At 37.8% G+C, this 23,609-nt stretch overlaps 1 protein-coding gene across 1 annotated transcript in view; it reads right to left on the bottom strand.

The window, feature by feature from the left end:
- LOC120539192 (sodium/potassium/calcium exchanger 3-like) overlaps nucleotides 1-23,609 on the bottom strand; it is a 388,417-nt gene that overhangs the window by 290,683 nt on the left and 74,125 nt on the right. The window contains exon 2 of the mRNA XM_039769038.1: nucleotides 13,755-13,871. Coding sequence (XP_039624972.1) covers nucleotides 13,755-13,871 — 117 coding nt within the window. The remainder of the gene's footprint in view (nucleotides 1-13,754; nucleotides 13,872-23,609) is intronic.

Here is a 23,609-nt window from a genome sequence, read left to right as displayed (position 1 = left end):
ATGCATTCAAGTCAAGTGATGTGACAGTAAAGTGACTTGACAAGCCTTGACTTGACATGAGGACAGTAAATATTTGGCGTTGTGGTAGAATGGTCAGCACTGTTGTTTCACTGATCCATCAACCCGGACCTGAATTTCGCACTTCGCAATTTCTGCTGGCTGTTTTTGTAAAGTTTGCACATTTTGTCCATTTCTGTGTGGGTCATCTTCCAGGCACTCTCGTTTTCTTTCACATTTCCAAACATATACTGGTTAGGTTAACTGGCTGTTCTAAATTGGGTTGTTTTCTGTCTTATATCCAGGGTTTTTGGGATAGGCTCCACCCCCCACAGCCATAAATTGGAGTAAAAAATTGGTTCTTTGTATGCATGTTACCTTTATATAAAGCTGAGAATAGAAGAATTTATAAAATATTGTTTTCACTTGACAGGACTGATGGTGTTTATCAATTGTAAAATATTCCAGTGAAAAACAGGTGTCCAAGACACAGCTAAATTGAATGAAATTAAGGCGGGACATATTTTTTTAAATAGAACTCTGCTTACGTTATTGAGTTTTACATTATTGAATATAAAGTGGGGTGACTAAAGTCTCAAAATATTATCATCTTAACAAATAAAAGTAATTTGTACATGTCTTAAAATTCTAAACGTTTGAATTGTATTTTTTTTTAAATCAAAGAAAAAATGAAATCTAATATACTTTGGATGAAACCATCTGAATAATTCTTTCATCTCAATTTGTGTGTTAAACGTTCATAACACAGTGGGTAGCATTGCTGCCTCGCAGTTAGGAGACCCGGGTTTGCGCCCAGGGTCCTCTCTGCGTGGAGTTTGCATGTTCTCCCCATGTCTGCGTGGGTTTCCTCCGGGTGCACCGGTTTTCTCCCACAGTCCAAAGACATGCAGGTTAGGTGCATTGGTGATCCTAAATTGTCCCCAGTGTGTGCTTGGTGTGTGGGTGTGTGGTCTTGAGAGTTTACTGCGAATGGTGTGAAAAACAAAAAACCTCCAGCATGTGCCAGTGCTACATACAAAACATGTCTTGATGATAAGAGAATTCAGAGGAGAATGGCCAGACTGGTTCAAGCTGAAAGAAAGACTACATGAACTCAGATGACAACTGGCATCTCAGAATGCACAACACATCAAACCTTCAGGCTGATGGGCTACAAAAGAAATACACCACATCAGGTTCCACTCTTGTCAACCTAGAACAGAAACCTGAGGCTGCAGTGGAGATAGGCTCACCAAAACTGGGCAACTGAAGACTGGAAATACATAGATTGATGTGATGAATCTCGATTTCTGGTGAGGTACACAGATGGTAGGGTCATAATTTGGTGCCAACAACAGGATTCCTTGTACCCAACCTGCTTTGTGTGTAACAGTCCATGTTGGCAGCGGTGGTGTAATGTTTAGGGAATGATTTATTGGCCTGTTAATACTAATCAATTATCATTTGAACACAACAGCTTATTCGAGTATTGCAGCTGACCATGTGCAATCCTTCATGGCCACAATTTACCCGTCTTCTAATTGCTACTTGTTGCATAATAATGCACCATGTCACAAAGCAAAGGTCATGTCAGACTGGTTTCATAAACATGGCTCTTCAGTGGCCTTTCCAATCACTAGAACTGAATTCAATAGAACACCTTTTGGATTTGGTAGAACAGGAGATTCACAACATAGAAAAACATCTGCAGAAATAGTGTGATGCAATTGTGTCAATATGGAAACTTTCAAGGAAATTATTCCAACATCTTGTAGAGTCCATGCCATGAAGAATGGAGGCTGTTTTGACAGCAGTGGAAGGCCCTGTCCAGTATTAGTATAGTGTGCCTAATAACTTGCTCCATTGACTGTAAAGTAGAGGATATATGGAAATGAAAAAACAAATGTGCCTGAACTTCACTCTGTAAGTTAAGTCAGGACAAGCCATTTATCAATAACAAAATAAACAGTTGACATTACTATCTCTTATTCACGATTTAAGCACTGAAAAACTTCAAAAACATGCAAAATCCTTTGGGGTTGGATTTAGGCAAGAACAGTAGTTGCCATACCTGTGCAGATGATTTAATGAATGAGGACAAGAATCGCCTGGAGGTGAAGCTCTACTAAATGTTTAATGGCCGTTTATTAAGAGAACATATGCCTCAGTATACACCATCAGCTTCTTAATTGTATGTCACAATTGCAGAGAAAGGAGTTGTTAGGTCTTAAAAGGCCTTGCTCATGAATCCCAATCCACCAGGGCATTCAGTGCCTCAAAGCATTAAGCAGGCGCCTTTCAGCTGATATCACCTAGAGCACCAAAACCTCCAACTATTTTTTTTAATCTTCCTGACAGCAATGGCTGAAGGCAAAAACTCTGGATGGGATGCTAGTCTGTCACATGGCACAGTCACACCCACATTTATTAACTCGCATTATGGCAAATTAAAGTCACCATCAACAGAAAGTATTTGGCGAGTAACAAAGAAAACACAGAGAAAGAAAAATGTTACCAAAATATGTCAAAAAGAAACAACTTTAGTTAGTGTTTCCATCCATCCATTATTCAACCCGCTATATCCTAACTACAGGGTCACGGGGGTCTGCTGGAGCCAATCCCAGCCAACACAGGACGCCAGGCAGGAAACAAACCCTGGGCAGGGCGCCAGCCCATTAGTTATGTTTCATGCATAATAATTTATTCTGAACTGTTCATTTAATGATCAATCAATTTAATTACATAAGGTGGTCTTGAATTCTTGAATGGGCTGAATTGAATAACACTTTATCTTGCAGTTTGGACTAGTTTAGAATGCAGAAAATTCAGCTGCGGGATCCATCCCAGTTTTTTTGTGCCCACTCTGTAAATATTATTTTAAATATTTTTTATCTCAGAATAAACTTTTTTTAGCTAAAACTCTCTACCATGTCTTTTTTTTATTCCCACTGAATCATATTGAGTGTCTAACTAATACCAATGCGCTCAAATGTTTCCGGTGTTAATTTTGGCTTGACCCCCGCTTTTTGTTTTTATTGTCAATGACCTGCTTCTCAGTCCTTTGCATCCTCTTGACCTTTGGGACGTGCTACTTCTGGTGGTGCTCCAGCCGCTTACATGCTCACATGAAATGAGCTGTCCTTGGTGGCAAATGAAATTTCCTGCAATGTCTCTCAAGTGTAATTCATCTGCCTGTTCTGTATCTACTGAGAATGCTGCCATGGGATCCCTCACACACCCATTCTATCTAACATGCTTTCAACACCCAAATCTGAACAAAGATCATCTCTGGGAGCCATATTGGCCATAAACTACCCAAAGGACATGAGCAGAAGCCTCTTTAGCATTACGCTTACGCCAGGAATAACAAGATAAAAATGTGTCATTTTTTTTCAACAAGAAAACATTTTAAAATGTGCAACATAAGCATATAAATTCCAAAACTTCAACATAAATACAGTCTAGTGTCCACTGCTTTGGTAGGATTGACATGAGGCTTCAGAAATCACAGACAAGTTGCTTGTTATAAACTCAGTCCTCAGTCATCTAAGTCATGAGCTGTTTACATTATTACCTTCAGGCAGACAATACCATTTTATCAGGTCTTGGACCAGCAGACTCTAAAACAGCTTCCTCCATCAAGTGACTGCTTCTAGCCCTTATCAAAGACACTCCTCTACCACATTCATGACACTGTTTCTTCAACCCTGAATTCCATTGCATAATAACTATTTTTTGTTATTAGCATGCATTTTATAGTGTACTAATTGTTTGCATGTCTAAGAGTTTACTTATTTCGTAGAATCTGTGGATTTATGGATGAAGTAATATTTAAATGTTAAGTATCATGTGCGTACTCTACTATGTAAAGTTGCATTAAAATTAATATTCCTGTACTATGGACATGAGCAGTGGCCTCTTTAGCATTACGTTTATGCCAGGAATAACAGGATAAAAGTGTTTCATTTTTTTTCAACAAGAAAACATTTTGTGAAACAGAAGCATATAAATTCCAAAACATCAACATAAATACAGTAGAAATACAGTCTAGTGTCCACTGCTGGACTGATGAAGATTTTGTACACGTCCTCCGTGTTACATTTTTTTCTGTTACTTGCACACGAGAAGGTAGAATGCCATGCCTGAACTGCACGATTGAAGCACCCCTTGTGCTATTGTAGGCTATAATATGGTAACCCTTAGTGACTTCCACATTTCCCCTGACACAAACATTGTCAGTTGCAACATTGTGAACTTAGAGAGCTTAGGGGGATAACATCTTGTTTGTCTTTGTACTTCATCGCAATTTTTTTTGCCTTTTTGTTACACAGTTAGTGTTTCACCAAAGTAAAGCTTCAGGTGACCAAATTCACTGAGCATATCACAGAGTGTTTTGGGCTTAACACTATAAAGTGTACCATTATACATCACCCAGAGCATGAGTGTGACTCAGGTTTAACACTAGAATTACCAAAGCCTACGAAAAAACTTGTAATCCCGGCCCACCTTAAATCCGTTTGCATGTCTCTGTCAGCGTCTTTTGTTTTGTTAATGTGTCAATCAGCAAAAGCAGCAAGCAGCCTGCTATCCCATCCTCCCACCGCCACAGAAAGGGCAGAAAGTTCTCTCAGCTCAAGTCTGCTTACCTGCGTGTGAGTTGCCTGGAGTTGTATAGGGTTAATAATGCATTGTTATTTGGATCACATGCATTTCCCGTGTGTTCCGAGTCTACAAAAATCTATGTAAACACATCATTAAAACAGATGTTTTTCATGTTTTAGTAATGTAGGCATGAAGTGTATAATGTGTGAAGTCTGAAGTCCAAATATCAAATAAACACTTTCACAAAAGGGACAAGTATAACAAAACAAGTGTGCTTTTATTCAAGAATATAACTGCAGAAAAAGAATCCACGTAAGGGTGCGACATTGACATGCCCTTAATACAACCGCTTTGTGGTGCAGCGGTAAGAACTGCTGACTTGTAATCAAGACGCTTGAAGTTCGACCCCAGACACCTCCATTTTGAGTAGTGAGCTGCTCTTATTCTTACTATTATAGAATAAAAACACACATTTGATTTGAGTCTGTAACAGATGGTGTAAATTTATGGTACTTGTAAAAGTTAGCTTTTTTTTTTTTTGCATAGAATTCCTGAGTGACATTAAGGGTTAACACAGAGGAGGTCAAAATCAAACTAAACGCTAATAAAACTGAACTGTTCCTTCTTGGATGCCTAGTTTGTTTTAAAAACCGTGACACATCCTCAGTTTATCTCAAACTCAAACATACTCTTCCAGTTGTCCTTAGTCTACAGGTGCTGCTGTCCAGGTTTGTTTCCATAGCCCATGAATTACTGTCTGAGTCCAGGGATACCTCACTATACTTGAGACACCTCAGTTCTTGTAAAGTGAATTACTAGAATTTCCTCTTTTTCATTTTCTTTCCAAACTGATCATTGTTGGACAATCATTGTTGTCTTAGACTAAACAAAATTACCCTTGAGCTACTTTGACTGTGTTGCTTACATCCCAATAACTAAACCCACACTTTAAACAGACTGGAACACACAGAAGTAATCCTGAAAGTGGTGAGAAGCCTTGCCTTGGTTTTAGAAGCAGGAAATTTAGGTCTCTGTCCATGTATATGTTTTGTTAATTATGTTATCTATATAACTGCTGGAGAAAGACAGCATGGTTTGATTGTGGAGCCCTGTGTCAGCACTGCAAAAAATGTATATGCATAAGCTAGACAAAAAAAATCTATATAAGATTTGTTTTGCTTTTATTTAACAAAAAAAATCTGCCAATGGGGTAAGAAAAATTTACTTGAGAAGATTACTTTAAGTAAGCTAAATAATTGCAAATACAAATTTTTTGATAAGTCAATCATTCTTACAATAAGGAAAATAAAATTTTATGTCATGATATACATACTTTTTATTTGCTTTGATTTAATTTTTTGCAATTTAAAGTTCACAGCTCAGGGATACGTGGTACAACATCTCTTAGCAACATCAGCAATCAGTGAAAAAGTTTTGTAATAAAGGTTCTGTGAATAGGTTACTGAAACCAAGAAACCCTTCCAACGAAACCTCGGAGATTGTTACCAACATTGCATATAATAAGGAGTCTCTTTCTAAGTCCGTGAATGATCTGTTGGTGGTTAAAATGCAAAAACCATATGTGGAAATCTATCTTTTCTTTCTGTTGAATTTTAGATTTTTTTTCTTGGTACTTTATATTGACCATGCCAAGTTGTTGTTAAGATTTTATCGGCAATGTGCTACTTTTAGTGCTGAGCAAAGCAATCCTTAAGTGAATTTGCAGAGTAAAATTGCAAATTTGGTGATTCACTTCACAAAAAATTCACAAAACGAAAGAAATTTGTGCCATTGACCCAAGAAGAAAGACATTTAATTTCTGTTCTGAAATTGTTTATATACATTCAACTCCGATTACATCTATCTATCATTTAGCATTTAAATAAAGATATTTAGTGTAAAAAATCACCAGACTCCTTTCCTGTCATGTATAAACACTTTGTTCAGCAGCCACATGTGGTCTGGTAGTACAATCCTCACTTTCTTAATTATGATGACAATCTTGGTGATCACAATCCTAAAGATGCATTGGAAAAAGAAACTTCATAGTGCTTTGATGTCCTCAGCTCCTTCTACAGGACTCAAGAAACAGGAAAGGACAGTTGCTTTGTAAGGCGGGGTGAAAGATGATTTCAGGGGTAGTGAGATTTTCCTGCGGAGACAGCACAGTAATATGCATGATGGTGTGTTTTAGTGTGGCATTATGTGGAAATTTGCAGTATGTGAAATATTTCATATATTCACTGCACTTTTCAGCAGTGATGTGAATGAGAACGATAAGTAGAATTGATTTTAATGTTGTGTGACAGATTACATTCATTACCTGTGTCCTTTTATGCAGCTGTGTAAATACTGAAGTGTAAATGAGGCTTTAATGAGCAGTATTCCTTGCCTTCCAGTGCCAAAAAAACACTTAAAACATCCCAAAAAATCACCTAAAAACTGTGTTCAGTGAGTTTCACATTTCAGAATTGCAAAGTTGCCACAGAGTGAAATTTAACATCAATCAACTAACTGTATGTGAATTGAAACTTTCCAGTTTCACTCTTTCCTGACTATTAGATAGTGTACTGATAGATTGGTTATTTCCACATGGCATACTTTTTTAATTGTCTTATTTTTAACATTGTTTGTTGTGTTGCTTTGAATTGTATTGTATTGTGTGATTTGATGATGTGAAAAGAATTGAGTCTACAATGTATTTGTATGAGTATCCATTTCTTTAGCACATTTGCCAGGCAAAGGGGCATAGGGAGGCTTTGCCTATCTCTGAAGCATTGAATGCAAGGGAAGAACCAACCTTGGACAGGTCCATTGTATGGCAATCTCATATGCACACACATGTAGTGAATTTAGTGTCACTCATTAAGCTAACATTCTGTAAATACATGTCTTTTGGATGTTGGAGGAAAACTTAAACATATCTATCTATTATATAAAAAAAATCTTGGGTTAAGACGTGATCATCTCGGAGAGACACTTTGACGTCACGTGAGACTAGACTTTACAACCAAAGGAAGCAAGACCTGTGAAGTGGTGACTTTTGCACGTTACACCCTACTTACAAACAACTTAAAACAACTTCACGAACATCTAACCTCACAGTTGTTGGAATGCTTTTGGCAGACACACTTCATGTGCTCCCAGCTCTTAAAAATGTTATACATTCTAGATGGCATGTGAACTACTAAGCAAAGAAAGAGCAGCGCATCAAAAAGATCGAAAAGAAGGCAAAAAAAGGATGCACAAAAGAACAATAATAATCTATGTGCAAATTCAAAAAATAAGGAAAGTAATAATCATCCCGGACATCCCGTGAGAGACACCTTAATGTCTCAGAAGACAAAGCAGTGAGACTAAAGGGCAGTTGCTGTGCAGGGTTTCAAATGATTGACGTGCAGTGCAACAAGCAGAACACGCAGCTCAGCAGCAGAAAGACAGCAGCTGGTCTGTCTGCATTTCCTTAACTTGCGTTCACAGCCCACCCCCCACTCCCCCTCCTCCTTTACAACGTGAGCGGCAGAGACGTGAAGTGGCACACGCCGGATGGGGTGGGGGGGTATGGGGTAAGCAAGTGAAGCGATCACTGCTGCTGTACAGGCTTTGAAATGATTGACGCACAGCGCCAGAAGAACATACAGCACGTCAGGAGGAGCAATAAGCAAGCATGTGGTCCGTCCGCATCTCCAAAGCGTGCGTTCAGCCACCCCCTTCACAACGTGAGTGGTGCACCCAGGGTTGGGGTGATACTAAGCGAGCAGGGGGCAAGACCCTAGTATATATATATATATATATATAAAATAAACACAGATAAAAAATATTAAGTGCCACACAGACAGTGCTTGTGCCAAGATTTCAACCAAGGACTTATGATGAGGCTGCAACATTATGTACTGCACCAGCATGCCATTCTGCAATATAAATATTCATTTATTCATGTTGTGAGTATATATTGCATAGTATATAGAAGTTACACTTTGTTGCACTGGACAAATTCAGTTATCTTTAAAAAGTGAGAGGAAATTTGAAGTAACTCAAAAAAAACCAATGTGAACAAGCAGAGAATGTGGGAAGTCCATACAGATTTATCACAGCAAGACACCAACTTTAAGAACCATGTCACCATTTTGGCATCTTAAGAATTTGTTGTGTACTTTTAAACATACTTGCATCAATTGAAAATAAACAATGAAAGCAAGGGCAATACACTGATTGCATCTGCTAATACAAGTGAGAACTTTCTGTAGGAAGTCCTCTGTGTTTCACATTGCACACTGTTATTGTACAAGATCTGTTTATAGTGGGTCACAGGATGCGACTACAGCAAAGCAATTGTGCCCACAAATAGAAGAAACACAGTACAAAATAGAAAATAGCAAGCCTTACTTCCTACAATGACCAGCTATTTGCTGATACCTTTTTCCTCTGATCCAGTAATTCTAGCTTCCTCTAATATGACTACCTTTCGTTTCTGGTATTTGGTGAATTTCCTTCAATTGGAAAATCCTGCTGAAAACTGTACCTTTACTTAGGCTGGCCAAACTTCTACAGTTAACGTTAACATCATAAGGTTAGTCTCGAGCTGACACCACTGTGTCAATACACAATAAACGCTGGATACCCACAGTTTTACACACATTTGCACGCGACTATCATTTTGGTTCAAGTGCATGTGCATCCTGCATTAGACCCAGAAATGTGCAGAATTCCACAAAGGATTAGGAGTCATACATACAATCAGTCATCCAGGCAGTTTGTCCAAAACAGTGGGTCAGATCAATGAATAAGCAAGGCCAGTTTAGTGGTTGTTTCATTACCTTCAAAAAATCAATATAAGGATTCAGGCTAAGTATTGTTTAATAAAAAGAACAAGACCCTAATGGGAAAACTGCACAAAGTATTCAACTAAAGCACTTTACTATCAATAACCTGTGGACTGGAAAGAAGAACAACTACTACTCAAATGGATGATTTATTATTAATAGCTCTTTTGCGACCGTTGGAATATAAATGATAAGAAATTATATTTAACATAATGATGGCAAAAAAAATCTTACATCTATTTTCTGAAATTGCTTTTCTATTACAGGGTTGCAGGAAATCTGCATCTACTGAATTTTGGCATCACTAGGAGCAAAGCAGGAACCAGACCTGGACAGTTCTGGATACAATCACGAGCAGTACACAGCCTCTCTCACTCATGGCAACCTACAGTGGGATGCAAAAGTTTGGGCAACCTTGTTAATAGTAATTATTTTCCTGTATAAATCGTTGGTTGTTATGATACAAAATGTCAGTTAAATATATCATATAGGAGACACACACAGTGATATTTGAGAAGTGAAATGAAGTTTATTGGATTTACAGAAAGTGTGCAATAATTGTTCAAACAAAATCAGGCAGGTGCATACATTTGGGCACCATTGTCATTTTATTGATTCCAAAACTTTTAGAACTAATTATTGGAACTCAAATTGGCTTGGTAAGCTCAGTGACCCCTGACCTACATACACAGGTGAATCCTATAATGAGAAAGAGTATTTAAGGGGGTCAATTGTAAGTTTCCCTCCTCCTTTAATTTTCTCTGAAGAGTAGCAACATGGGGGTCACAAAACAACTCTCAAATGACCTGAAGACAAAGATTGTTCACCATCATGGTTTAGGGGAAGGATACAGAAAGCTGTCCCAGAGATTTAAGCTGTCTGTTTCCACAGTTAGGAACATATTGAGGAAATGGAAGACCACAGGCTCAGTTCAAGTTAAGGCTCAAGTGGCAGACCAAGAAAGATTTCGGATAGACAGAAGCGACGAATGGTGAGAACAGTCAGAGTCAACCCACAAACCAGCACCAAAGACCTACAACATCATCTTGCAGCAGATGGAGTCACTGTGCATCGTTCAACCATTCGCTCTTTACACAAGGAGATGCTGTATGCGAGAGTGATGCAGAGGAAGCCTTTTCTCCGCCCACAGCACAAACAGAGCCGCTTGAGGTCTGCTCAAGCACCTTTGGACAAGCCAGCTTCATTTTGGAATAAGGTGCTGTAGACTGATGAAACTAAAATTGAGTTATTTGGGCATAACAAGGGGCGTTATGCATGGAGGAAAAAGAACACAGCATTCCAAGAAAAACACCTGCTACCTACAGTAAAATATGGTGGTGGTTCCATCATGCTGTGGGGCTGTGTGGCCAGTGCAGGGACTGGGAATCTTGTCAAAGTTGAGGGACGCATGGATTCCACTTAGCATCAGCAGATTCTGGAGACCAATGTCCAGGAATCAGTGACAAAGCTGAAGCTGCGCCGGGGCTGGATCTTTCAACAAGACAACGACCCGAAACACTGCTCAAAATCCACTAAGGCATTCATGCAGAGGAACAAGTACAACGTTCTGGAATGGCCATCTCAGTCCCCAGACCTGAATATAACTGAAAATCTGTGGTGTGAGTTAAAGTGAGATGTCCATGCTCGGAAGCCATCAAACCTGAATGAACTAGAGATGTTTTGTAAAGAGGAATGGTCCAAAATACCTTCAACCACAATCCAGACTCTCATTGGAACCTACAGGAAGCGTTTAGAGGCTGTAATTTCTGCAAAAGGCGGATCTACTAAATATTGATTTCATTTCTTTTTTGTTGTGCCCAAATTTATGCACCTGCCTGATTTTGTCTGAACAATTATTGCACACTTTCTGTAAATCCAATAAACTTTATTTCACTTCTCAAATATCACTGTGTGTGTCTCCTATATGATATATTTAACTGACATTTTTTATTGTAAAAACCAATGATTTATACAGGAAAATAATGACTATTAACAAGGTTGCCCAAACTTTTGCATCCCACTGTAACCTAAAGTTGTCAGCCATCCCAAAGATGTGTGTAATAATGTAATGTATATATCGTTTGGATGTAGACGTAAACCATAGTGCCCACGGACCAAAAAAATAAAGCATGTATCTAGTGAAAATGATTAAATCATAGGTACAATATACAAGAGGTAGACAAAGTTTAACTTTGAAAAAGCTAAATCACAATTTCAAATACAGCTGCAAAGGTGAATTATTGTAGTTTGATTGATTTGTAAACTATTAGCGATTTAAGGAAACCAACAATTGTCAACAATTATCACTTTGATGGGCATGAAGCAAACAGGCCTAAACATGGACAAACTGCTCTATCAAATAGAAAGAGTGATCACAATTCAAAACTCACCAACAGGGGTAGATGGACATTTCACAGGATACTTTCTAAATGCCACCAAAGTACATCCTCAAAAAGCATTTTTGTGGTCCAGTTTAAACAAAAACTGTACAACATGAGCTTCACAAAGCTGGAATTTTTGGCAGAGCTGCCATTTGGTAACAGCTTGTTTTCTAGGTCAATGCACAAAGTCATTTAACCTGGTGTAAAGAGCACAAAACCTTGACCGTATGTCCTGATAAGTCATCTTTCACTTCCTTTTCCTGTATCTAAATATGTTTATATCTGGAGAAAAACAAAAGATACTATCGACTCATAATGTCTGCTGTCAATTGTTAACCATGAGAGAATACATATATCATTAAAGTCATTAAATCTGAAGACTGCGATGCACAAGACATTTTACACAGGTACTCCTTATGATGTAAACACTGTTTCCTTATGATGCCTCTCTATTCTACGCTGATAATGCCTCCATACACATTGTTATATTAATATAAAAGTTAATAAAAACTAGGATAAACTTAAACTCACCAGATATAAACATCATTGAACCTTTATGTGAAGTTCCAGTGCACTAAGTATGAGCTTAGATTTCTACCTCTTCATCCATCAAAGACAAATGGTGCCATAACCACTATATATAGTTCATGTCATATTATCTGCGGTGGGCTGGCACCCTGCCCGGGGTTTGTTTCCTGCCTTGCGCCCTGTGTTGGCTGGCATTGGCTCCAGCAGACACCCGTGACCCTGTAGTTAGGACATAGCGGGTTGGATAATGGATGGATGGATGGATTTATATTACCACCTTCTAAGATGGCAAAGGGCATCTCTACTTGATAATAATACACTGTTAGGTATCTACATAAATAAGACAAAGAAAACTGAACTTGGCAAACCATGCAGGTTGAGAAAACAGCAATTGCAGACAATAGGAAGACAAAAGTAAAGTGATAAAATAACCAAAAACTACAGTTTATGTCAAAAGATGGAAAAGTGTCCAACAAAAGGTCAGCATCCATTTAAAGAAAAAGAGATTTATATAGGTTAAAAGGGTTTAATTTTGGTTTTGCCTTTTATAAAACTGGTCACCCTATTATAAGTTGGCATTATTTGGGGCTTGGTCTCAGAAAGTAGCCTTATAAATGGTGAAAGTTCAGTTCTGGTTATTTTAAACCCTCAAGATTTAAAAGAGCTCAATGGAGGAAAAGTCAATGCCATTGTTAATTAAAGCCGTCATTTTGCCTGATTCCAGTACAGACACTAATTTGTGGTTGATAGCCTCTTAGCTTCTTGACCCAAGCTGGTTTATAAAAGGAAACTATTCTGGAAAGGCCAGGGGAATGCAAACGAGCTTAGCTGTATAACCTTTTGATTTTTTACAGACATATTAGGGCTAATAGTGTATGGAAGGGTTCAACACGGTTAGACGTGTTACCTTGCAGGGTTTGTGTGTTGTGGACCAGAGGAACCTGTTCAATCCCTTTCTAGGATTGCTTCAAAAGGAATTAGTTGGGAAGAAGGTTTAAATTGGAAAAACCTATTGCAAGTTGTAATCAGAATACTAGATTACTACTACTTTCTTCATGAAAATGCTCCATATTCAAGCAAGTGCCTCTTCAAGACATTAGTATTGACCTGTGTAAACCATTAGTTCTTCACTTCTAGTGTATAAAATGGTTCAACACGGTTAGACTTGTTATCTTCCAGGGTTTGTGTGTTGTGGACCACAAGAACCTTTTCATTCCCATTCTAGGATTGCTTCAAAAGGAATTAGTTGGGAAGAAGTTGAAAAAAATCTACAGCAAGTTGTAATCGGAGTACTAGATTATTACTGCTTCGTTTATGAAAATTCATTTTGAAGCAACTGCCACTTAGACATTAGCACTGAACTGTGTAAAACATTAGCTCATCATTTCTGAATGTATGCATGCTCATCACAAAATGTTCCTACCAGGTTTGGTGCAATTGACAGCTCTCTCTGTTGAGTTCTCCTCATTTGCAGATAGGAGTCTTCGCCCAGGCCATCCCAGTGCTTCAAGTCTGCTGCTGCTGCTGAAGGGTCCGCCATCTAAACAAAATAAATAACCACATTTAGGGGACAAAAATAACAAGCCTACAGCTCAAGTCCAATTTGCACACCAGCATACAAGCACAAGTACAACGGCTTCTCTTTTGAATTTAAGAACCAGAAATTGCCTCATGTTGTGGTATCCCAGCGGCCATGGAAACATGATTCAGACATCAAGAGCTTGTGATGACAATCCACTTAGCACATATGAATCTCACGTGGCTCCTGCAAAATGCACACTGATAAGAAAATGTGACTAAAAAACTGTATTTGAAACCTCTTCACTGTAGTCCCAAGGATGTCCTGATTATAAAAGTACCTTATTACATTAGTAGCTTAATGGTAATGGAATTCTATGGAGTTGTCAAAGGACCAGTAACAGCATGAATGCACTGTTAATGTGGAGGACAAGACGAACAAGGTCTGGAATAGTCAGACTAGTTTATGATGATTTCCTTACTACTAGAACAGCTTTATTATGATCAGGAAAAATCATTCCACATAATACAATTCACTAGTCCACTGATCATGTCCTGGGCAATGGGTCTGCAACCCTGACCACATGCAATTCTTACAATATCTGCTTTCCATACACACTGGTACCCTCCAATAACAATATCAGGTTTTATTAAGGTAAAGGTAAGTAAATCTATGTGAATCACAAAATGAGTACCAAAGGCCTGTTTTGAAGTTCCTGTGCCCACAATTTGTAGAAAGCATCAGCAGAGGAAGTACGATTACATTCTTTCCGTCACTAAGCCTCTTTGTAATCTACAAGTGACATTTACCGGTTTCTAAAATAGTCCTGACTGACAGCAATGGAATAATGGCCCTTTGTTAAGGAGCTTTTGGCAGCTTCTGACACCTGACCCTAACTGGCAAAAAGAAAGCAGTGCACATTATGAAAGCATCTCCAGGAACAGCACTGCAACAGGGAAAAAAAGCAGATCTGACCTGTCGCCTATTCAAACATTAATTCCTTAAGTTACTTATAGCCAGCCATTGTCTGTGTGCTAAAACGTCCTCCTTTCATTTTTTCCTTGCCAGTGAACAGGAGAGTAGTGCTGCTGGATATTTCTCCATACCCTTGAGTTTTTAGGTGGAAAGATGCTATTGTTGTTAACAAGCAACATCAGGAAATCATGCTGGAGATGGACTGGTGAATGGAATAGGATTTGGAAACACAATTTTAAAAATGGCATCTCATATCCGTTCCTTCCAGCACACTGCATTTAGCCTGCAGCCATGCCTGTTAATGCTCTTTTGTCATCATTGCAGGCACCTTACTGGTCTTTATTCTATCTTGCACCCTTCTCTCTTCCATTAAAATGCTCCTCCAGTGTTTATAAAGATTTTTTATAAAAAAATATTTTTTAAAAATAACTCAATTTTAGTTTCATCAGTCCACAGCACCTTATTCCAAAATGAAGCTGGCTTGTCCAAAGGTGCTTGAGCAGACCTCAAGTGGCTCTGTTTGTGCTGTGGGCGGAGAAAAGGCTTCCTCTGCATCACTCTCGCATACAGCATCTCCTTGTGCAAAGTGCGCCAAATGGTTGAACGATGCACAGTGACTCCATCTGCTGCAAGATGATGTTGTAGGTCTTTGGTGCTGGTCTGTGGGTTGACTCTGACTGTTCTCACCATTCGTCGCTTCTGTCTATCCGAAATCTTTCTTGGTCTGCCACTTCGAGCCTTAACTTGAACTGAGCCTGTGGTCTTCCATTTCCTCAATATGTTCCTAACTGTGGAAACAGACAGCTTAAATCTCTGGGACAGCTTTCTGTATCCTTCCCCTAAACCATGATGGTGAACAATCTTTGTCTTCAGGTCATTTGAGAATTGTTTTGTGACCCCCATGTTGCTACTCTTCAGAGAAAATTAAAGGAGGAGGGAAACTTACAATTGACCCCCTTAAATACTCTTTCTCATTATAGGATTCACCTGTGTATGTAGGTCTGGGGTCACTGAGCTTACCAAGCCAATTTGAGTTCCAATAATTAGTTCTAAAAGTTTTGGAATCAATAAAATGACAACGGTGCCCAAATGTATGCACCTGCCTGATTTTGTTTGAACAATTATTGCACACTTTCTGTAAATCCAATAAACTTCATTTCACTTCTCAAATATCACTGTGTGTGTCTCCTATATGATATATTTAACTGACATTTTTTATCGTAACAACCAACGATTTATACAGGAAAATAATGACTATTAACAAGGTTGCCCAAACTTTTGCATCCCACTGTAAGTTTGTGTCCACAAAGACAACAAAATCCTTTCATCCTTGGATTCATCTTTAGATGAAATAGAACAGTGGCTTCAATTGCCACATAAGAATACAGAGAAGAGGAACAGAAATAGAGGATTGACAGTAACAGTTTCTCATCATGGTAATATTATTTATTTCTGTACAGAAAACAGAGATGAAATAAAGGTATAGCTGAATGAACATGAATTTTATGTTTTCCAATGGTATTTCTACAGGAAGAAAGAAAAATAAAGAACTGAGAGATACCATACTTAAATTCAGAATGTAATGGTGGAGTATTGTCAACACATTTCTGTGTAATGCTGAAATCGAGTTATTAAATATGAACTACACTAAGCAAGTATGGTGCCTGAGAGCCCAATGTAATTTTCAAACCCATTGAGTGATCAATGGTGACTAAGGCTTCACCTAAGCCTAAAAACATAATTACTGTAGCATTCCCTTATAAGAAGATATTAAAAGGTCATTTACAACATTATTATTTTTATAAAGTGGCTGGTGTGAAAGCCAGACTGGGACTTCAAGTGAAATGTAATGAGTAAGGTGACGACCTTTTCCAAGTATTGTAGAAAGAAAACGTAAATTTGAGGTAGCTAAATTTGAAAATAGGTATTTAGTTATTAGGCATATTTAACACTAGCTTTGATTTTTTTCAGCAGTGCTTGATAACAGACACTTTTAGTACATTACAGACTATTGATAATATTATAAATGTGTGATACCAGAACAACGATTGAGCTTTTCGCTAGTTTTATAAGGACTGCATCTATGGGGCGGGTAGGTTTAATTTTAAAAAGCAGAATGTACAGCTTCCTGTTATTAAGTTAAAATTACTTAAGAGCCTGTGCAGGGAAAGATGGCACTAATACTGCAATATTTAGTTAATGGGATGACAGGTACATTTGGAATATTGCATTGAATTTGTTTTATTAAGATCATTAATAAATAAAATATGTACTGCTAATATTTGAAAGGAGTTTACATGGCAGCTCAGAATTCCCATTTGCCAGATTTGCAACTGTTCTAAACTGCACACAAGGGTTATTTCTATTTTCATCTGTTAGGCTCGCATGGTAGTGAAGGTGCCCAAAAATGAGCTTTTTATATGTGTTAAAACTATTTGTCCATGCCATTTGGAAAACTATTAGTGATAGGTGTCTAGGTTACACTTATAGGTAAAATATCCAACTATGTCACCCAGTTTTATTAAGAGTCTGGGAACTCTTGGATTTATTTTAAAAGAATAAAAAGTTTAATAATAAAATTAGTAAATTAGATCTTAACATTAAGAACCTTTATAATTTAAATATAATAGTACACAGGTTTCTTTTAATTGGGAGGTGAGAAAACAAAAAATGACAGCAGCAATTTCAAGATAACAGAAACTTGTATTACACCAGACATTATAAACTCCACCAAGAAGACAAAAGCAGATAAGAACCTAAACATATCAGGAGTAAAAACCTTTTAAAAAGGGAGCACTTGGAAGATTAATCTTTGTGGTAACACAGTATGCAACTTGGACTTCTCACCACCAAAGATTGCATCCTCTACTGTTATGTTTAAACATACAGTACTTTAGAGGATGCAATCTTTGGTGGTGAGAAGTCCAAGTTGCATACTGTGTTACCACAAAGATTAATCTTCTAAGTGTCCCTCTAAAACAATATGTTAGCTAAGTGCTTGTTTCCCCAACAGAAATCTTGCTAACTTGCAGAATCCCTGTCAGCGTTTCTCTCTCATGGGAGTAGCGTTCTCTTTCACTTCCAGATACCGCGTGTTGCTATGATGACCTAAGCATGTCTCACTTCTTGTCCACCAGCTTCACTTGGTCCTAGTGCAAGTCCTCCCTCTCCCACTGGACCCACAACTAGAGTCTCTCTGGTGAAACTACCTCTTCCTCCCTGGGGTAGGGGACGCCGTCCGTGTGTCTCATGTCTTGTTTGCCACATACCCTCATCTTGAATGCAAGCCCCTGCCCTCTCTGCAAGTGAGCTTGACTGCATGCTCTGTGAACTCTCTCTCTCTGCTTGTGCTCTCTGTTGTGGTCTTGTTGTCTCTTCAACTCATGCTCTCTCTTTGCACAGTCTGAATACCAACCACTACCCAGAAGTATATTACTGCTTCTGGCACTGCCTAGATCAACATGAAAATTGATTAAACAATGGTACATACTAATTTACTTTGCATAACAGTAGTGTAAACACATTTTCATTGGTTAAACAATGGTATTGTTGCCATCTATCAAGAAGTACATATTTCACCTGTGACAGACAGCCGGCGTTCTTACCCAGCTGGGGTGCCCAGGAAATGGAAGAAAGGAGAAAGGCAGCTTCTTTAGGGCTCTGCCTCCCAGAATGCTAGATGGCAACACCCTTAGGTTGTAGCGGTGTGCCAGATTCCTGTAGGGCATCATGGGACATGGAGTTCTTTAACTCATCCCTGTTGGGTGCCATTGGTGCTGCCAGGGGATGCTGCGAGGACTTAAGAGCCCTACATTGTGGAGTTTCCACCTCACTCAGAAGTGCTAACAGACCATGTGGGTGGATGTTCGGAAGCTCATCCTAGGCGGCTAACACAAAAGGAGCTGCTGCATACCTCACCTGAGGGAGTCAGAGTCGGCAGGCAGCAGGTGAAACTCATCAGAAGTGGAAAAGGAGGAAGAATTGGTGATTTATTGTTCATTTATTTTACTTTGTATCTTATTACTGAGAGGTTGGTGAAGAAGTACCTTGTGAGAGAATAAAAAGCATTTATTGTATTCATATAATGTGCAGTGTATTGCTGTGTCTGTGGTTTGGGGGCTCTCTGGTGCCCCCTTGTGGCTACACACTATTTGCTTATTAGAATCCAACGTCCCCAGAACGTGCTAATTTTCAAACTAAGTAAATACAAACATTTTCTAAGGTAGCAGGCAGTTCTGTTATCACAATATTGCATGTTGATGAGATACCAATCAAGGCGGTTAAATATCTACAGTACATCCTGTAGACAGACATCAACAATAACCTGTAACAGAATTATTCACAAAATTTGCCTTTTCACTTATCATCTTAGTGTACAAAAATATCCCCTCCAACATGTTGCACTCTATCTGCATTCTAAATAAGAGTGTGAGAACCCTCATTAATCCACGGTGAGTTTCTTTGTGCTCTTATCGCCTTTGTTTTGAGGGAGCTACTGTATTTAAAGCCTCTTTCAGAGACACATTATAATTATGCAAAAATTAAACCATACCCAAAGTTAGTTAACATCTTGTATCTGTTGCTTCCAGTTTAGAATGCAGCTTCCTGTGACCAAACAATGATAAAGCAAGATAAGAAAATGGGTAAAATAAAATGGTAGATAATGGCTAAATCAATAATCCTGGTATTTATTTATTTACTTGTTTTTATATGTAAGGACAGATTGCTGGTTGCAAAAAAATGACTAAAAATGAAAGGCTTCATTAAATATAGGATATTACTTATACAAAGAGCAGGTTCTTCTGCACAAACAATTAACATCACATTTAACATCATGTATAAAAATATAGGGACGGTCCTACTGCTCATTTACAGATACCAGTGACTTTGAGGGGGGCTCTTTGATCAGTCAAATTTGATAGAAGTGTCATTACAAGGTTGCACATGGAACAATGTATTAAGGACATGCTGAAGTGCCTGAGATTTATCGTGACCACTGAAATACTAGGAAACGATCAGCGAAAGCCTAGATATGGTCTAAGTCAGGCAAAGTCAAAGCCAAAATAGCAATCCTTCTGCTAGAAACCACCTGAGAGAAAGGCTAAGTACTGCTAAGAGAAATGATAAAGTTGTTTCATCTACTAAGGAATGAAAAAAAAGTACCTGGTGCTATTTATACATCATGACCAGTAACATAATGGCCTCAACTATCGCAGTCATGTGATTAAAGAAAATAAAATATTAACTTAAATAGCTTTCTCAATACCTATTCTGTTTAACAATAAACAGTGGGAACTGATCCCTGGTGATTTGAAACTCAAAATAAATCCAGAATATAAATATAACAAAGCATATTATGACAATTAGCATGGACATCCAAGGGAAAGACATTGCTAGCTAGCAGCAGTGGACGGAGAGGCAAACACCTTGACCATGATGTCTGTGTATCAATTTCTGATACAAAGTAAAACAGAGAAGCCATTTAGCACCACTTTAGTCCAAATGCCAATGTGTGTAGTAGATTCCATCAAGAATAATCTGTTGAAAACTTACTGGGTTTAGGTGACAGTGCATAAACCTTTATTTACATGTAAATATGCACATGGTGCAAAGAACACATGTCTTGTACTATAGTTAGCTGAAAAAAGTCATGCTGTCTTCATTCAACAAGCAGTGAAGTAAATCTGGGACACCCCGAGAGAATCCCATCAGCCTGATTATCTGTTTTCCTTTAATGTAGAGTTCTTATGATACTGTTATGATGTTGGAGTCATTTTCCTGCTATGGCTTATGTCAACTGATTCAAACATAGTATGTTTTAGAAACATCATCAAAATCGTAAATATCTGAAATTCTAATCAAGGAATTCAGTCAAATTCTTCTATTGCAGTTTAGACAATTGTAGAATGTATGTTATGGTGCACTAAATCTATCCCTTAGGTTTGTAAAGGCACAGCACAATATTACAATAATTAACATCTTTCCTTTATGTTATCATTTACCTGTGGGACTTTCCTTCATGTCCTAACATACTAGAGACCATCACATTTTCATCTTCATATAATGAACATAGAAAACAGCCAGATAGTTTTACACAAAGTAACAGTACATTTTATTCTGATCTATCTGGAAGACCCAAACTCTGCAATTTAATTACAACAACATTTATTTATATAGCACATTTTCATACAAAAAAATGTAGCTCAAAGTGCTTTACAAAATGAAGAATAGAAAAATAAAAGACACAGTAAGAAAATAAAATAAGTCAACATTAATTAACATAAAATAAGTAAGGTCCGATGGCCAGGGTGGACAGAAAAAACAAACAAAAAAAAAACTCCAGACGGCTGGAGAAAAAAAAAAAAAATCTGCAGGGATTCCAGACCAAGAGACCGCCCAGATCCCTTTTATATATACTTTAGCATATATACATATACATTACAAATTCCATTTAATATAAAATTGCATATACAATGAGAAATTAGTTTATTTGTAGGTTAATAAAGGTTTATTTAGTATCAAGAACTTTTCAAAGTGATTATTATCAAAAATGTTCTGTAGTTCTGAAGTAAGTATTCTACTACACACTCATTAAAGATTTAGTTTTCTTTTCTTTCAGACACAAGAAAATATATTCACATTTCTAATAAACTCTTGTTTAATATCATCTCTTTACAAAAAAAGAAAGCAAAGTCCCATAGCCAGTGTATTGCTTGCTTCTTGTGTAATTTTTCATCTATCTAGAATCATAGTTTCAAAACATCTAGGCAGTGTGCTGTTGTGATGTTGTTCATGTCCGCCATTTCCGCTTCCTTTATGAACGTCACTAATACAAATTTCTGTTTTGGCAGCAAAAGCAGTGACTGCAGTCAAAAAATAGACTAGCAAAAAAATGGCAACAGTCATAATACTGTATATGCCCTCATTGACATTTTAAAATTGAAATACAATGATTCATCTTGAGCCATTTCTTCTTTTATAGTAAGGAAGGAAAATAATCTAAAAAAATATATCAATATAAAATTTGTAAGAGGATCTTGGGAGGTTAATTCCATCAATATTAGTCATGATGGTCAAAACTATATCTGGTAACATGTAGCTGGAAACAGTAATGGACTTTGCTTCAAGAGCTAAGAAGTAGCTTAGCAAATACTGAGAACAGATTGACATTCTTGAAGTCATAATATACTGTACACGTGCAGAAATTTCTAGGAGCGTATTTCTTATCTGATTGTATGATACATATTAAATACAAGTATTAATGTCTTCATTTTGATTTCTGCTGTCACATGTTCATGTCATGCAGAACACTGCTGCAATAGCTCTGTAAGTATCCATTATACTTATGGTATGGATGTACCGTTTTTGATGGAAAGGATTCTGATTTTTCTGAAGTCTAAGTTTCTGTCTTCATGCTTGATCATGCATGCTCTTCTATGGCCTGACGTTTAGTGAATGTGAAACTGACTGCTTTTGCCAGAATCTATTCTAGCTGCAGGGTCACCTCATCCAATAGGTGCTGGAACTAGGACCCATGGAGTTTTAAAGGCCTAGAAAAAGAATTCACCTGACATGTTGTTTAGAAGAGAGTGTATAAAACTTAATTGGGAACAAAATCTGTATGTAATGTATATAGGAAACAGAAAATTATATAGCAAAAGAAAAAATGTGTTCAAGGCCTACATAAGATGGCCCCACCTTATATGAATACCTTCAAGTTAAATCTCAGATGAACTACATCAACTACTTTTATCTCATTCAATATGAAACCTACTTAGTCCAGCCCTGAGTTTTAGGGGTCACAGCTTATCCTGTTAGAAATAAACCCTGCACAACCCTATTGTTGACTTTCTGCTACAGTTCTTTTTTTGCTATCTCCCTGTATTGCAGTTTTATTATACAGTAAGCACTAGGGCCTAATTATTATTACTACATTCAGTGTAACAAATCCTCACTTGTCTGGCAATGTACAGGGTGGGCATGCACAGTGGAAGTGACATTTTTAGCAGGAAAGGTTGTGGGGTGTATCTGATGGGATATTTTAGTGGATTAAATGTATTTATTTTAGATTTTATAATTAGCCATGGGTTAATCAGTGCCAACAGGAATGTGCACTTGCCTTAATGAGGTACACAATGTCAGATAATGATCCTGGTGCACAATTTAAATAGCAGAGAGGAGATAAGTAGGGGGAGTAGGAATCAGAAAAAAAGACAAAGGAGACCAAGGCGAGAGACCAGGGACCAAGACAAAGTGGGCTCCATCGGGTTTGTAGAGGACGGAGAGAGAGAAAATGATTAACACGTTTAATATGTATTTTGGTTCATTTAATTTTTTTTTACCTTGTAGAATCTGCTTTTGAGGTATTTTGATAATTTAGTAGTGAAATGAAAAAATTCTTTGTTCTCGTTTTGTTTCTTTCTATATGTGAAGCAGTTAGATGTGTCACATGACCACAATAGCCTCATCGATCACATCATGGGATATGACACTGTAAATATGGCAGTGGTCACATTGCACCTTATCCCTTGATGGATAAACCTTATTGAATTTGGAATCTAGTGTAGTTAGTTTCTATAACAAGTAGGCCCTAATGTCATCTTGTTTCGGTTTTTGATCTCCTTTTTGACTTTGACTGCTGGTTCTCATTTTCCCCTTGTATTTTGGTTGCCTTATCATTTGTCCTTTTTCAAATCTGACCTGGTTTTCCCAAGTTGCTATCTCCTGGTTATATTCTATTCTCACAATAATCCTTTAGCACCAGTGTGTCATAACATATAGGTT

The sequence above is a fragment of the Polypterus senegalus genome, chromosome 11 (genome assembly GCF_016835505.1).
Source record: "Polypterus senegalus isolate Bchr_013 chromosome 11, ASM1683550v1, whole genome shotgun sequence".
In the NCBI taxonomy this organism is placed as follows: domain Eukaryota; kingdom Metazoa; phylum Chordata; class Cladistia; order Polypteriformes; family Polypteridae; genus Polypterus; species Polypterus senegalus.
Note: the sequence above shows the minus strand (reverse complement) of the source record. Positions and strands in the feature narration are given on the sequence as shown.